This window comes from Pangasianodon hypophthalmus, chromosome 5 (assembly GCF_027358585.1).
Source record: "Pangasianodon hypophthalmus isolate fPanHyp1 chromosome 5, fPanHyp1.pri, whole genome shotgun sequence".
Classification (NCBI taxonomy): Eukaryota; Metazoa; Chordata; class Actinopteri; order Siluriformes; family Pangasiidae; genus Pangasianodon; species Pangasianodon hypophthalmus.
This window is the reverse complement of record NC_069714.1, coordinates 9,903,428-9,920,255: the sequence shown is the minus strand read 5'-3', so window position 1 is coordinate 9,920,255 and position 16,828 is coordinate 9,903,428. Positions and strand designations below refer to the sequence as shown.

General features: G+C 41.0%; 1 protein-coding gene across 7 annotated transcripts; it reads right to left on the bottom strand.

Moving 5' to 3' along the window:
- Nucleotides 1-4,555: 4,555 nt before the first annotated feature.
- On the bottom strand, nucleotides 4,556-15,599 carry sf3b1 (splicing factor 3b, subunit 1). 7 transcript variants are annotated; one of them, XM_026913113.3, is made up of 25 exons: nucleotides 15,480-15,599; nucleotides 14,522-14,694; nucleotides 14,189-14,290; nucleotides 13,210-13,324; nucleotides 11,164-11,243; nucleotides 10,832-11,017; nucleotides 10,427-10,676; nucleotides 10,103-10,315; nucleotides 9,892-10,013; nucleotides 9,597-9,794; nucleotides 9,412-9,513; nucleotides 9,136-9,315; nucleotides 8,958-9,044; nucleotides 8,587-8,857; nucleotides 8,266-8,411; nucleotides 8,002-8,148; nucleotides 7,774-7,899; nucleotides 7,441-7,662; nucleotides 7,153-7,335; nucleotides 6,920-7,031; nucleotides 6,340-6,460; nucleotides 5,894-6,025; nucleotides 5,527-5,799; nucleotides 5,208-5,424; nucleotides 4,556-5,095 (listed from the first exon to the last, which is right to left on the bottom strand). In XM_026913113.3, exons 1-25 carry the CDS (start codon nucleotides 15,505-15,507, stop codon nucleotides 4,937-4,939), a joined length of 3,945 nt encoding a protein of 1,314 aa, XP_026768914.1. In that variant the 5' UTR covers nucleotides 15,508-15,599; the 3' UTR covers nucleotides 4,556-4,936. The 7 variants fall into 7 exon arrangements, 6 of the variants coding, with proteins under 6 accessions (XP_026768914.1, XP_053090389.1, XP_026768915.1 ...); XM_053234414.1 differs by lacking the exons at nucleotides 14,189-14,290; nucleotides 14,522-14,694; nucleotides 15,480-15,599 and adding an exon at nucleotides 11,526-11,580 and having other exon boundaries at nucleotides 13,210-13,226; XM_026913114.3 differs by lacking the exons at nucleotides 13,210-13,324; nucleotides 14,189-14,290; nucleotides 14,522-14,694; nucleotides 15,480-15,599 and adding an exon at nucleotides 11,526-13,166.
- Between the last annotated feature and the right edge of the window lie 1,229 nt (nucleotides 15,600-16,828).

Here is a 16,828-nt window from a genome sequence, read left to right as displayed (position 1 = left end):
GTAAAACAGAGCTCCAATGATGTGAGGAAATGCAGACTGTAAATGTAAAAAAAAAAAAAAAAAAAAAAAAGGCACTGCCTTTGCAATTACAGTTACAAACAGGTTGTGTTTTGCTAAAAGTTTAATCTGTGTAAATGCTGAATGTGTCCATGATGGTAGCCTAGATGTTTACACTTGCAACAGCTCTACTCAGGGGTTGACCTTCACACTCCACTCGGCACTGAGGCCCAACCTGGTGTTTGACAAGTATCTGAGTCATATTAATTCTCCTTTCTCAGCATTTCACTTATGAAGATGTTTTGTATTTTTGCAACCGAAAACAGGAAGTGCATGGATTAGCCACTTTGTAATGGACTGCTTGTTAAAGCAGAGTCTGTATGCACACTGATGAAATCCAATTCTTCCTCTTTTACCAGCAACACAGTGCCAAATGTGAAGTCCTGTAAGTTAACCACTTACAGCATTATAACTTTTCATTGCATAAACTCAAGACAAAGTGAACTTAGCCTATTTTTCAACTTCCCTTTCTCACACCATCTGAAATCTATATAACCACTGATTTTCAGTAATCACTTTATCCTGGTCAGGGAGAACATGCCAAACTCCACACGGTCAGTACGCTGAGCTCAGCATCAAACCGGGGAACCTTAGAGCTGAAAAGTACACACAGTGCCACATTAAATTCATTATCCTGTAATTATACACTGGGGGATAAAACTGGGCATCTGTGATACTAAACAGTATGTTTGGGATGCAAAGATTTAACCCGGATGCAGAGTTAACATGCAAATATTAAACCTAAAACAAAGCTTACAGTGCCTTGCGTAAATATTCACCCCACTTGAAGTTCCACATGTTGTTTGTGTTACAACCTGGATGTGAAATGGACTTAATTGAGATTTTATGTCATAATATTGAATGTTAGAATTGAATTCATCCCCCATTGCCGTGAAACCCTTCAATTAGATCTGGTGCAACCAGTTGTGTCACAAGTCACATTATTAGTTAAATGGAATCCAGTTGCGTGCAGTTAAAGTGTTACATGATCTCAATATTTTAAAAAAAACACCTGTTCCTGGAAAGCCCCAGAGTCTGTTAGAGAACATACCTAAACAAACAGCCCCATGAATACCAAGGAGCTATCAAAACAAGTCCGGGACTTTGATCATCCCACAGAGCACCATTATTACATCCATTATTGTAAAATGGAAAGAATATGGCACAACTCTGCCTACAGGAAGCGATTACCGAAGGTCAATGACTGTGTAAAGGAGGACATTAGTCAGGAAAGCAACCAAGAGGCCAAGAATAACAGAAAGAGTTAGAGAGATCCACAATTCTGATGGGAGAAGAAGTTGTTCACGGGACAACCATAGCTTGGACATTCCACAAAGGTTGTCTTGTCTGATGAGACCGAAATTGAACATGTTGGCCTTGGCAGAAAGTGCTATGTTTGGCAGAAATCCAATACTGCTGATCATCCTGAGAGCACCATCGTCCACAATCAAGCATGGTGGTGGTAGCATCATGTTGATAGTTCATGTATGAAATTAATATACTGGTCATTGCTTTCATGCAGTTGAGTTCCCTCTTAACACGTTTACAGTGCAAGCATGTAAATAGTGTATACACTCACTGGCCACTTTATTAGGAACACCATAGTAATACTGGGTAAGGACCTTACTTTGCTTTCAGAACAACCTCAGATCTTTGTGGCATAAATTCCACAAGATGTTAGCAAACTTTCTTTGACAGTCTGGTCCATGTTTACATGATTACATCACATTGCTGCAGATTTGTCAGCTGCACATAGGGCTGCAAATCAACCTTTCTACTACATCTCAAAGGTGCACTGTTGGATTCAGATCTGGTGATTGGGGAGGCCATTGAACTCTATACTGAACTCATTGACATGTTCATGGAACCAGATTGAGATGATTTGTGCTTGGTGACATGGCACATTTTTATGCTGCATGTAGCCATTAGACGATGGGCAATTTGTGGCCATAAAGGGGTGCACATGCTCAGCAATACCCAGATTGCGTTCAAATGAGGATCAACTGGTATTAAGGAACCCAATGTGTGCCCAGAAAACATTATTACACACTATTACTCCACTGCCATCAGCCAGAACATTTCACACAAGGCAGGTTGGGTCCATGGATTCATGTCGCAGTAGAAATTCGTCAGAACAGGAAACATTTCCCAATCATCAGCTGTCTTTTTTTGGTGCCTCTGTGCACACTATAGCCTCAGATTTTTTTGGCTGACAGAAGAAGAACCTGATGTGGAAACTGTTGTAGCCCATCCACCTTAAGGTACGACATATTGTGCATTCTGAGATGCTTTTCTGGTCATCACAGCTGTAAAGAGTGCTTATTCAACTGCAAATTACCACAGCCTTCCTGACAGCTTGACCCAGTCTGGCCTTTCTACTCTGACCTCTTTCATCAGCAAGGCATGGCCACTTGCAGAACTGCCACTTACTGGATTTTTTTTTTTTTGCAATACTCTGTGTAAACTCCAGAGACTGTTGCACTTGCAGATCCCAGGAGTTCAGCAATATATGAAATACTCAAACCGGACCATCAGGCACCAACTTCTAAGCTATGGTCAAAATTATTAAGATCACGTTTTTTTCTGATTTTGGATGTGAACTGAAGCTCTTGACCTGCATCTGCATGATTTTCTGCATTGAGCTGCTATGACATAAGTGGCTGATTGGATAATTGCTTGAATGACCTAGAGCTGGTGAGTACATATTCTATATAATAAAAATATTCAATTATTCAAAATAACTTACTGATTACTGACGTGTAAATTCCATTGTGTTAGGAAACAGGTTTAACAGGGTGGATATATGATGTAAATGGTTATTAAAATTAGTCATTGTGGTAGAATAATGGTTGACCTTGAACATAATTTTAAACAGCTACAGTGAGGTCAATAAGTATTTGGCCAGTGACACAATTTTCATAATTTTGCCTCTGTACACCACCACAATGGATCTGAGATGAAGCGATCAAGATGTGATTGAAGTGTAGACTTTCAGCTTTAATTCAAGAGGTTTAACAAAAATCTTGCATTAACCGTTTAGGAATTATGTGGCCTGTTTCCTCCTAATTTCATGACAAATTAAGGAGATAAACGATCTGGAGTTGATTCCAAGCATTGAATTTACATTTGGTAGCTGTTCATGGGAACTCCTACAGTCAAAAGACACTTTCACGACACCTTCATGTAAATACAGACGGTTTAATTCTAGATCCAAACCACAGGTAACACTCAAGAACAGAAAGGCCAGATTAACTTTTACCAGAATGATGGGAAGAGAAGAGTATGGAGAAGGAAAGAAAGGGCTCATGATCCAAAGCATACCACACAATCTGTCAAAAATGTGGAGACAGTGTAATGGCATGGGCATGCATGGCTGCCAGTGGAACTGGGTCACTGGTGTTTATTGATGTGACTGCTGATAGAAGCAGCAGGATGAACTCTGAAGTGTATAGAGCTATACTCTCTGCTCAGATTCAGCCAAATGCTGCAAAATTGATAAGACATCACTTCACAGGACAGGTGGATAATGACCCAAAATGTCACATACTGATTGCTTCATTTCAAATCCACTGTAGTGGTGTACAGTCGCACAATTATGAAAACTGTGTCACTGTCCAAATAGTTATGGACCTGACAGTATATTTTGCATAAATATTATGAAATCAAATGTCTGTGTAATTTTGCACAACAGGGTGACATGTTTATGAGCAGAACTGGCAGACTGTTGTGGTAATTTTTATCTTTCTGATGTTTTAAGAGGAATCTTAAGACTTAACCAGTTTAACAAAACACCAACTAAATGTGATGCTACCACTAGACAGACAAAAACATATGATGAAAGTGAATAAAATTGCACATTTAAAATGATCATTTATCTAAGCTGAATCTAATTTAGCACCATATACTTGCTCTTACAAGAACCTTTATTGAACCATGGGTAATGCACTAGCATCTGTGCCTATTCTCACCCATATTTGCAAGTGCTAATATAATGTGATTACTACTGCTTTGTGTACACAAAAGCTCATCTCCTTTCACTGACAACTTGAACCAATATCGAATGTTGAGCTGTTCGCTAGTTTTACAATATTGCACACCAAACGTTCTATACAACATCGTTGCTATGATGTGAGTGGTTTTTTTCCACACATTCCCACTTACTTTAGGTCCACAGTTGGAGGAGTGACAGCTCCACAGTATGAGAAGCTGTCTAAATCCATTTCACACAGCAGGATATTTTGGTGTTATGTGTCTGACAAACCACTTCAGATGTTTCTGACTTCAATGCATAAAGTTATTGGCTGAAGAGTGACTCCAGAACCACTCCCACCTACTGTTGAGAAAAATCCCTGAACCTGCCCCTGTGGAGCTACAGTCTAGAACGCTTCACTGCCAAACTTAAACCACTGAAAACTATAAAATGAACTAGCTATGAAAGTGTCTGAATATTGTTACTTTACACCTGATTTAATTACAATATAAACCCATAACAAAGGGAGCCTTTTCATACACAAATGTTTATTCAGCCATAACAAGCAAAATCCAGTAAGAACAGATGATTGCACAGAAATTATTACACATCATAAGGTTGTCAAGACTTTCCTACTACGGGCTTAATATTTCCTGGCAATTCCGCCGCTACATTTCACTGCAACTGGTTATGCTTTCAGTTTAAAAAAAAATTACGTTCCAAATACGTAGTTTCATTTTCTTATTTAAATGGTCTGTACTTTAATTTAAAACAGATCTGCTAACCCCAAGCATGTGTGGTAGATGAAGCTGCAAACCAACATAACTAAAAGTAAACTGACAAAGTACTATAAACCATGTCTATAGAATAAAAGAAACAAAAAGGAAGAGTGCACAAGTTTAAACGTATTCACAGAAAGTACTCCAGCTCATAGCGGACGTATGGGTTCTTCTCATCATTGTAGACAAGGGGATAATGTGCAATCAGCGCATCCTGGGAGCCAATGTAGATGGAATTATAAATCTTCCAGTACACATCACGAACCTTCCGTGCAGGATGGAACAAACCCTGAAAGGGAAAAGAGAAATAAAAAATCAAATCTAGCTGACAGATTTGAAGCCGATTGAAAGAAACCTTGCAAGGGTCAATTCATCCTTTTAAATTCTTAATGATCACTTACCTGCAGGCAATACTGTAACATCCGGCATGGTCCAATAGCCACACGAAGTCCCTCAAGGGCTCCCATTACGGCTTGGATAACGTGTGGTGATGTTTCAAATACATTAGGCCAAACATAATTGAGCAAGTGGTTGAGAGAGTCCTCACAGCCAAACCCATACACACCCAGAGACATGTGTTGCACTACAGCACTGGCTGTTTGCCTATGCACAAGGTCTCTGTAAAAAAAAATATTTGTAGGTTACATCAATTACAAAAAGCAAATGAAATAAACAACTGTAATACTATGAGTATAAATGATTTCTCATTTCTGAGCTCACCTGTCCATCAGAGCATCCTCCAATAATGGCGTGACAGCATAGATATAGTCCTTGCCCATTTCACCAATATATTCAAATAAGAAGGAGAGAGATTTAAGCACACCATTCTGAACATTCAGTTCAGGTACACGGTACTCGTTCATCAGTGCTGGTAGTACGGTGAAGGGTGAGCATGTTTCTGCCACGATGGCTATCGCTACTGTTGTACAAACTCGGTTTTGACGCTCCTGCACTTTCAAGTTGTTAAGGAGCGTGGCAAGCACATCATGAGGTCTAGACAAATCAAGAGGAAAACAGTTAATGTTTTTTGTTTCACCATCACAAGCACTGAAATGGAATCGAATCAATAAAAGACAGCTGTTTTTACCCAATTGCCTTAGCAATGTAGCCGAAAGTGTTGACTGTGGCTCGTCGGATTGCCTTCTTGTGAGCTTTAAGCAGCTCCAGCAGTTCGAAACAGATTCGCATCCACTCCCTCGCAGACACATACTCTGCACCTCTACAAGGAAAGAGCAGTTACAGAAACTTTCAGGCTCATATGGTATTATAAGGTGCCTGCAAGTATTCCCAAGTTAAAAGACTATTAAATTATTAAATTTAAGACTAAATTTAAGACCATATTTGCAGTGCTATGCCAAATATAAAGTCTGTAGTTCAGACACGTCCCAGTTGCATTTATTTATACAGTGAAAGATAGAAAGGCCTCATGTGTAACTCAGCTTAAAAGGCCATAGTGATTAACACTATGAAAAATTTTTAGGGACCAGCAGACCCCCTGTTTTATCAGCATATGGAGCAAGACTCAACACTGACCTGTCAGCAATTCTGCCCACGAGATCAATGCAGTTTTCTTGCACCTTCTCATGTCTGTTTTTCAGGATTGGTGTCAATCGAGGAAGTAAATCCTTAATTGGAGGCGTCATCTTGTGCATACCTAAGGGGAAGAGTAAAATCAATATTAGAAGGAGTACATAACTTCCCAAGGCTAATGAACCCTATATTTCAATAGCAACACCAATACATGACTTTTGAGAATCAACCAGTGTTATCTATCTAATGTTGGACATTTTGTTCCTTTTTTTTTTTTTTTTTTCCGCTTTAATTAAGATGTTGAGCTTTGTCTTCATTATTAAAAATAATTAAAAAAAGTAGCGGACAATACATGCAATTTTCACTTATACCAATGTTTAATTTGTTTGAGTTACACCTGGCCTGTGGAGCAAAAATGATGGTGTCCAATGAAAATGCAGATGGAGCATGATCGGTATAATTTACTTATGTATATCAGCAACTTGCTGCCCATTGCCAAACAGGACACACACATGCATATCTGAACCCAAACCACAGGCTTGTGCACCTTGTGTGTCAGAAAAGCTATTGGATAATGACATACCAATCACATTAACAATAGCCTTAAGGGCTCCAAGGATGCTTCCAAGCACTTCAGGGTATTCCTCTCCCAGGTACTCGTACAGCACTACACCCAAATGACCCATCAGCTTCTCCTGTTAACATGGAGAGAGAGCAACATGTAACAAGTTAAATCAGAGAACACAAATAACAGGATTTTATCATGAATATGTTCAGGAAGTCATGATTTGGGGTAACTAATTATTTCTCCCTCACCTCTTGACAGGTCTTCATAACCACAGCTGTGCGAGAAATGAGGTCAGCAGCCTGCTGACGGACTTTGGCTGACTTATTGTTTAGACGCCACAGAACAGTACCACAGATCTGAGGCAGGTAGGGCTTAACTCGCTTGCCCAGAGCATTCACCACTGTTCCGAAACCGTTCAGCATCACAGAGTCCTGGTGGAATGAATCAATATCACCAATTCAAACATAGACAAGCCATTCCAAAAAACTACCCAAGACATGAAAAAAAGAAAAGTATTTCTACCCTTTGTAGCTTACCTCAGTGGTCTGTTCTTGGAAGGCGTACAAAATGCCATCAATAAGCTGCTCTTCCAGTTTGTGGTCAATGTCTGCTGCACCCAGATTACCCATGATCTTCTCTATTGTCTCCATCACCATCTTTCTGTACTGCTCAGCTTCATCCTTTAAGTCATCCACAATTCTTGAGATGATTTCTGCTGCACCAACTTTGTTGGCCAGCTCTACTGTAGTGTCTACCAACTAGGGGAAAGAGAAAAGTGGTGAAGCATGGAATAAACAAGAGCTATAAAGGACTGGGGAAAAAACTACCAAGTTCAATAACCCCTCACTGGAAAAGTAACTTCAGCATACCTGTCTGTAATTACGTCTGTCCAAGGCCATGCGGTGCTGCCAGAAGTGTTTAAAGAAAGGGGGCAGAATCTCAGTTTTGATGTAGTTGGCCTCCACACCATCTGTCCCACAGCACTGCTTCACCACCTGAAAGAATGAAAGACAAAAGTGTGACTTGGTTCTATAAGATTATACAAAGTATCTAATCCATTAAAACAGTTATTTTCTAACATTATAAGTTCACCTAACCTTCAGGACAATCTTCTTCATTTCCTCATCTGGAGATTGGAACTCTCGAATGAGGATAAGCATCACTTCCCTTGTGTAGTAGTTGGCATACTCAGCATCCATAAGAGGAATCAAGTATCCAATGGCTTTTAAGAAAGCAGCCAGACCCTGAACAAATGCAAACACAAATATTGTTTACACCCGTTTAATCTTTTTTTTACCGTGACATTTGCTAAACCAGAGTGTAATAAGCATCATTGCTCATAAATCTGAGCTCATTCTCACCTTGCCTCTGTGTTGTCTGATACCCTTCCAAAGGGGCTTTAGCACAGAGTCAAAAGACTCGATACCATAGGGTGTGGCAGCCTCTGCAAGAGCAGCAATAGCCAAAGCACTGATGGTTCGCACCTTCTGCTGCTCATCCACAAGACCTGTAAATACAAATACAGATAATTAACAAAGGATTTGGGGGGGGGGGACATACACCACTGCCAACCATAAAGGAGTTTTAGTGAGAATTCAAATAAATTATTACACCCATATCTCATGAAAACATGCAGCATGATTCTATATAGGTTTACATTACCATTAATACTACATACTGACCATGTTCAATAATCTCCACCAAGCTGCGCAGATGAGGCAGGATGGCACAACCCATGAGAATGGCAATCTGCTGCACAATTTTAATGCCTGTGTGCCGAGCCTGCCACGACTTCTTGCTCTTGCACACAGCTTTGAGGAAAGGCAGGAGGGAGGGAATACCCAAAGCAGATGCCACAACAGCAAAGGCACGAGCTGTTGTGTTTCTCACATACTCGTCCATGTTGTCAATATCAGGCCTCATTGTGGAGATCATAGTGGCCAGACCAGCAGCCTGTGTAAAAATAAATAAATAAATGAGATTTTTGTCAACGTCCATATGAAATAACCAATTAATTATCACTAGAATATTCATCATCAGGATTTTTGCCCACCTTTGCCAAGTTGGAGATAATCTCTCTGCCCTCTACTCTAGCATAGTAATCTTCATCAATCAGCAAGGGTTCAATCACCACAAGGATCTGGAGGAAAAAGACATAGATGAAATATAATTCATACATAAGGAATAATTCCTATGCAAGTAGTATTTAACACAAGATGTTACAGACTCACCTTGTGGACATAAGGTCGAACCAAGTCGTCCAGTTTGTACAAGATGCGGTCAATGACTTTCACCAACAGATGGCGCTCCTGATCTTCAAGGGTAGGAGACATAAGCAGGGGCAGAATCTGATTGAAAAGAGGCCCAGCACCAAATTCCCTTGCCTTGTCTGTGATTTGCCTGAGGGCAGCCTAAAAGTAGAGCAGAGATGGTTAGAAAAGTTCATGGTCAGATGAGATGATAAGAAAGCTGAAACACTATGATTCAGCACAAGTAAATTTACATACCTTCCTCATGGGAGGGGTGCCATTTTTGATTTTCAGGAGCAGCTTCATGATCTTGCGCTCCTTCTGCTCCTCTGGGCTCAGAGTGGACTCATCCACCTCCACCTGAAAGAGACAAAATAATCCTTTATTCCCCAAAACAAACAAACTCTAAAAGGAATTACCATTCATATAATCAAGAATCTCACCAGAAGTTTGTCAAAATACTGGATATCATCTGGTTTTAGGAAAGGCAGGTTCCCAGATGGCTGGTCATTCATCTGTTTGGTGGTTCGGTCTTCAGCCTGCATGTGGAAGCCAGTCATGCCGCCGATGGGTGTTGGAGTGGCAGTTAACTTACGGGCAGGGGTGCGGATGGGCACGTAGCCTGCTGGTGGTGGCAGCACCTGGTGGTAAAGTAACACAAAACTTGTTAATGATCACATTAATTATTTTAATGACATTTACAATTTCTGTTACAACTTGGAAGGATCCACAGCATGCCTTGTAGCCTTCTGGAAACATAGCATCCAGCTCCTCATCAGTCAGTGGACGGTTCCGCTCATCAATCTCTCTTTCCCAGCGCCATGCCTGAAGCTGCTCAGGAGTCATACTCATCAAATGACCTAGGGGAAAAAAATAAAAGCCATTATATGCAACCTGTGCATGCCTCTACAGATGCCTAAAAATATACTCTTTTCTGGAGCAGTCGTACCTGGAGTGGGTGTGGCCATATTCATAGCTGGTGTGCCAATAGGGGTCTTTCCAGGGGTGAGCAGAGGAGTGGAGGAGCCCATCTGACTGGCAGGAGTCTCATCCCAACGGGACTTTCTTTTGCTTGCCCCAGGAGTTGGGGTCTCGCCCACAGACTCATCCCCTCTGTCTGTACGAGGAGTCTCGGCCCAGCCACTACCATGTCCAGGTGTCTCTAAAAAAAGGGAAGAGGGCCATTTAAAATAAGATTAATTCATAAAACTATTCACTGATTTGTTTCATTCATCTTCACTTTCAGAGAGTAGATTTCAGACTAATTACAAACCTCTTTCTGTCTTTGGTGTCTCATCCCAGCGGTTTTTGCGCACACTGGACGTGGCACCACCGTGGCCGGGTGTGGCGTGGCCAGGGGTGTCTCGGCCAGGCGTTGCAGCACCAGCAGGCGTGTGGCTGGGTGTGGGGTCCCACATGCGTGTACTGGGGGTGGCCCCAGGAGTCTCACTACCCTTGGGACGACCAGGCGTCTCATCCCAGCGACTGTTTGAAGGCGTGTGTCCGGGTGTGTGTCCTGGTGTCTGGAGAGGAAAAATGAAAATTAAGCTTTGTTAAGCAAGAATTATGGTATTCTGTAAACTCACCATAAAACCTCTTTCCAGAAAAAAAAAAACGGGAAGACTGATTTGGAAAGACCCACCCACCACCATTAACCAAACTTTTAAGTTAAATATACCTCTGCTGAGCCATCTGCCTGATCCCAGCTGGACACTTTTTTGGGAGTAGCGCTTGGGGTCTGGTCAGCAGTCTGGTCCCACCGACGCTTGCGTTTGGGAGCAGCAGCTTGAGACGCAGCAGAGCCATTGACTGCTTTCAGGTCACCTGATTTTGCCTTTTCTGCCATCTGCAGCCTGATTTCTCTCTGTACAAAAGAAAGATAAAGACTTCTGAAAACACTTTGATAAAACCTTCCTGACATTTGCTTATAGATGTACGACTACAAGGGGGGGAAAAAAAAAAAAAAAAGAAGAAGTTACGAGGATAAAGAGGTCAGCAGGCTTTGTATACCTCTTCTTTAGAAAGATGCTGCTCCTTCATCACATCCATGTACGACCTGGCAGGCATCTTGGGATCTGGCGTTTTGCCCCCTGCGCAAAAGAGCACCAACAAAATGCAAGACAGTTAGCCAGGTACATGCTACCACCAGCACTTCCTGACATTTCAAACAGTCAACTGACCCTCATTCTACTCCACAGAAAACTTTTACTTAATGTTCTCTCATAACAGGTTGCATCACAAAACAGCCTAACATTAAAACACTCCTAACATTCATAGTTTAAAAACAGGCAGGTACATAGTGGTTTATGTTAAGGAGAGGATATAGCCATCAATGTTGCAGGGTCCTGGGCTGTGCTCTCCAGAATACGTACACTTTCAGTGCCAAGGGTCCATCTGCAGTCAGACTTCAACCGGCAGAAAAGAAGCCTAGAAAATTGCTCTTTACCATTAGTAACACTTTGGAAAATGGTTTGAACTCACACACAACAGTATAGCACCTGTGATGCCCTTGTCACTCACTGTACTCAAACCTCATATAAGACTACAGCTCTAATTAGAATTACAAAGCAATATTAATGATGTGTTAAACTAGATTTATACCATTAGGGGAATGGAAAAATTGTGTTAAAGCACCTATGTGCATTTTAAAGAGGTAGATTTGGATATCTGGATCTTGAATTTTTTTTGTTGTTGAAAAAATAAAATTAAACAAAAATAGGATGAGTTGGACAAAATAAATTAGAAATGACAAAATGGGGAGGGATGAGGTTGAGAGGAAGTTTGTATGATTACTATATCAGAACTTTGGGTACAGAGAGTTGTTGAAACCAGCCCCCCTCCCCACACAAAATATTCCTAAATCTGATAAACTCTCTTCTCTTTGTTCACCATAACCTACACAGGATGAGGTGCTGCACCCTTAAGAGAGTGCAGACAGGACTGGCATAGCAGTACTGCTGTAGGAGAGAAATTAAGCACAGTTAGTATGGGGCTGTGGAGTGTTTGTACACAGATTCTTTAAGATATATTTCTATTTTAAAGATAAAATAGAAATATATTTACACAACACTTATATAGAGGATGTTCCTGTTTGAAATCTGCTACATGCAAGGTGATTTATCCAGCGTATAACTGAATTCCTAAGCTGACCGCGTTCCTTGCTATGTATATTTGAAAAAATTTCTCCATGTGAAGTTATCAAATAGTGCGTACAAGTTTACTTAATACACACTTTCCGCTCTTTTTAACCATCAGTTTATTAGCAATGAATTAAATATGCAACTACAATGCTAGCAGGCCACAGCAACACCAAACGTTTTACAGTCATATGGTGTTAGCAAATGCAATGCAGCTCAAATAAAGATATATCTAAAAAGGGCAAAAAAACAAAACAAAACAAAAAAAAAAAAACAAACTATAAAGTTTGCTATTAAAGTAAACTGCCACCAGCCTGGCTGTCTTGTTGAGAAACACTCATCTGTTTACCTCTAGTAACAGAGTTTTAAATAACAACATTGGCTTCCCAGAGCCTCCATAAAGCTCTTCCTTTTAGCAGTGCTTTGTTTTTACTTAATAAGGCGCTACCTAAATACATGCAAATTAAAGATGCTTTTCTGACAAGTAATTACTTTCATTTCTAGAGCGCTCATGTTTTGACTGCCTGCCTGGCTATTTAAAACATTTCAGTATACATAATTCATTAACCCTTCGAAAGACACACCTACCTGCAACCTGTCTGGTTGGATTTACAGACTTTAAAACCAACACCACCCAACTAGCAGTTCCCACAGACAGATAGCACCTCTAATCCTCTGTAATATCCCACAGTCAGTCACTGTCCAATTTGTTTGTAAATTTGTGATGTTTAACTAGAAAAAAGGTCATGTAATTTTTTTTTTTTAAAGTCTGGGAGAGCACAATGTTGGGTAGTGTTCGAAGGGTTAAGCACCAAAACAGCTGATCTGGACCAGCAGTGGTGAACGTGTGGACCAACAGTGCACTGATCAGTATGGACATGGATGGGGCTATGAAGTCAAATTATGGTGCCATAGTTACCGTCTGCAAAAGGGTCGTGACGCTCAGGAGAGATGATCATCTTTTGTCTACGTCTCTTGTACTCATCTTCACGATCTGAGATCTTCTGTGGCCGGTGCTCGGCAAAAGGATCATACTGTAGAGGAGGAGAAACTGACCGTCAATACATTTTAACCAGTTTTAGAACAGGCCGCTACCCACACAGCAGTGGACATCTGCCAACTAAACATTACATTTTTAGTTTTCAGAATAAACAGATTATTATGATTTGAAGGGCACAAATAAGCAATAAGTTGGCAATAAGCACATTTAGCATGTCCTGTCTGAACGACATAGAGACCAGAACCAATGGCCATATAAATTACAGATCTTTTAACAGAATTTAAAAGCCACTCATTTCTGCAATACCACAAGACAGGTTTTGTGGAAGCTCCAAACGCCTCAGCATGCTTAATGCGGACATGATGTCTGTGAGGGCTGCTTGATGATGAAACCAACTGAAGATGAAGCAAGTTCAAATGATTTTGTTTTGGCCTTCACATATAAATGTGAAAATCACAGGCTTTGTCGCATAGATCGTTCATCCACGGAATTCGCCTAGATGGCGTGCACGGGACAGACACGACGCAAGATGCCCGTTTGCGCCATAATTCCATCATATTGTTTGTGAAAGCCAGCTCAAATGACATCTCTGAGTGAAATATGCTGAAGCCTTTAACTGTTCACTATAAAAAAAAGCTTCTTTTTGGTAAAATTGTTGTAGTGGAGTTTTAGACTAATTAAACTTATAATAAATATCTAAAGTTATAATTTAAATTTCTATAAAATCATGTATTTTGTCATATATACTGTTAAGGCCTAAAATGTAGAAAACAGCACAATGTTAAATTCTGACTATACTGTTCATCCATACTGTGGACCATTACACAATAAAGCTGGTTTAAAAAAAAAAAAAAAAAAAAAAAGGTGGGAAAAGGAGAAAGAAGGGTGTATCAAGTACCTGCTCATCTGATTGAGGAATGGAGTTGAGTATTGCCACCGGGGCATGATACCCCGGTTTCTTCTGGCCAAGCAGAGTGGTAGAAGAGTCTTCCTCGTCGTCCTGAGAGACAGGGAGAGAGAGAGAGAGAGACTGGTTTAGTTTTGCAGTCCTGCACTATCCCAGATCAAATATACTCAAGAAATCAAAATTAGACTTGTATAAACTTTAAGATGCAAAACTGATGGACGAGCAGCAAACAAGTTTATAGCACAAGTCCAGCCACTCTGACTCAGTCATCACCTGATAAATAAATCACAACCTGGGCGTGAAAGAGAGAAGTGCAACACTTACATCCTCCTGCTCATTGGCAGCAATAGAGGTGACATATCCAGCAAAACGACTGTCGCTTCCTCCGTAGATCTCCTGGTCGTAGTAGCCGGTAGAATCGAGCCCGACCCCCTGAGCTCCTTCCTCCAGCAGCGCCGCCTTCATGCCCTGGATCTCCAGGATCTGCGCCTCGATATCTGAACACCACAAACAGCAGACATGCTTAAAACATACACAATACACACAGCGGACACTATACGCTGCATAAATAAACTAGCACAATACCAAAAATAAACACAGAAGCGGTCTGTGGGCCGATGCAGCATGTCCTGGCGGCATAATAATGAGGCACGCCGTCCTTGTTGTGTTAGCATGTTAGCTGTTTGTAGCAATGTGATGTGACAGTAAAACTAAATTTAATTTAAAAGTTACGCATACCAGAAGAATTCGTTTGTGTGTTCAGGCCTCGAAACATGCCAGAACAAGCGTTTTGACACAATGCTGTAAATTCACAAGCACTCTGTTTTTCAGGTTTATAGAGAGCTAGCGCCATTTTGAGAAGCCATCTTAGTTAGCACGATAGCTAACAACAGCAAACACACACACACACACACACACACACACAGATGCAGTTATTCTCACTGCTCTTTCTGTGGAGCCCAAAAACGAAAACTTCAGACTAAAAAGGTTATTTTCAGGACATGAGTCGTAATTTTAGACGTGGTGGGATTTTTTTTAAAACAAGGAGTCTGTGAGAAACCTGAGGTGGTTTCTGAAATGCGCAATATCCATCCGGTCAAAGCCTGATAAAAGCGCACAGGCGCCATCTTGTTTTCAGCGCCGTGTTCATGCTGCACTCAGCCGCATCACGGCGACTCCACACGCTTCGCATTAACTAGTCAAACCAACAACGTGGACTACTAAATGCGTACACATGCGTTTATGGTTTGCTGATACAATAATCACTTCAAAATACACTCACCTTCGTGTGTTTTGGCGATCTTCGCCATGTTTCTCTGTATGTGCGTACGCCGATCAGTCCCGGAAGGCCTTCAGCTTCTCCTACGTTATACATCCACGCATGCGCAGAACAACACTGGGCGTAAACAACAGCGACATCACAAATAGCCGGGTATTAGACCTGTAGCTCAACACTTACAGCTGTTACTTTATTACTCTGTGTATTTGACTTGTATGTGAAAGAGACAACCATTTGAGATTCACATAATAATCTGAAACTGGAAATAATAATTTTCTATCTGCCATATATATATACATATGCCAGTATACACAAAGGAACCATTGACAGCAAATCTAGTCTACAAAATGTTAGTCTACAAAATATAAGCTTAGTAGTAATATGATAAATTTGTCAAGAAGGCAGTTTGACAGTAATTCAGCCCTCACTATACACTCACCGTTCACTTTACTAGGAACACAATGCAGCACAATGCATAAAATCATGCAGATACAGGTCAAGAGCTTCAGTTAATGTTCGCATCAAACATCAGGGGAAAAAGTGTGATCTCTGTGACTTTAACTGTGGCATGGTTGTTGGTGCCAGATGCGCTGGTTTGAGTATTTCAGAAACTGCTGATCTCCTGGGAATTTCACACACAACTGTCTCTAGAGTTTACACACACTAGTTCAAAAAAACAAAAAACATTCTGTGTGCGAAGGGTCTGCAGGCTGAAACACCTTGTTGATAAGGAGAATGACCAGACTGGTTTGAGCTGACAGGAAGTCTATAGTAACTCAAATAAACACTCTTTACATCCGTGGTGAGCAGAGAAGCATCTCAGAATGCACAACACATCAAACCTTGAGGTGGGACAGCAGAAGACCACATCAGGTACCACTCCTGTCAGCCAAGAACTAGAATCTGAGGCAAACTGGACGTTGATTTTTTTTTTTTCCCTAATCTTCAACTGACCAGTTTCAGTGAGTTTGTGCCAATGATGCATCAGATTCCTGTTCTTGCATGACAGGAGTGGAACCCAATGCGTGTGCTGCTGTAGCCCAGCCACCTCAAGGTCAGATGTTTTGTGCATGCTGAGATGCTTTTCTGCTCACCATGGTAGTAAAGAGTGATTATTTGAGTTTCTATATCCTTCCTGGCACCTCAAACCAATCTGGCCATTTTCCTCTGACCTCTCTTATCATTTACATTTACATTTATGGCATTTGGCAGACGCCCTTATCCAGAGCGACTTACAATAGTACTTTGAAGTCTATCAAAAATACATTCTGATATTGGCTCACTAGGCCACAAACTAGGAATACCATCAGTCCAAAACTCTGTTGGGGAGGTAATAGACAAGCGCTCAGACA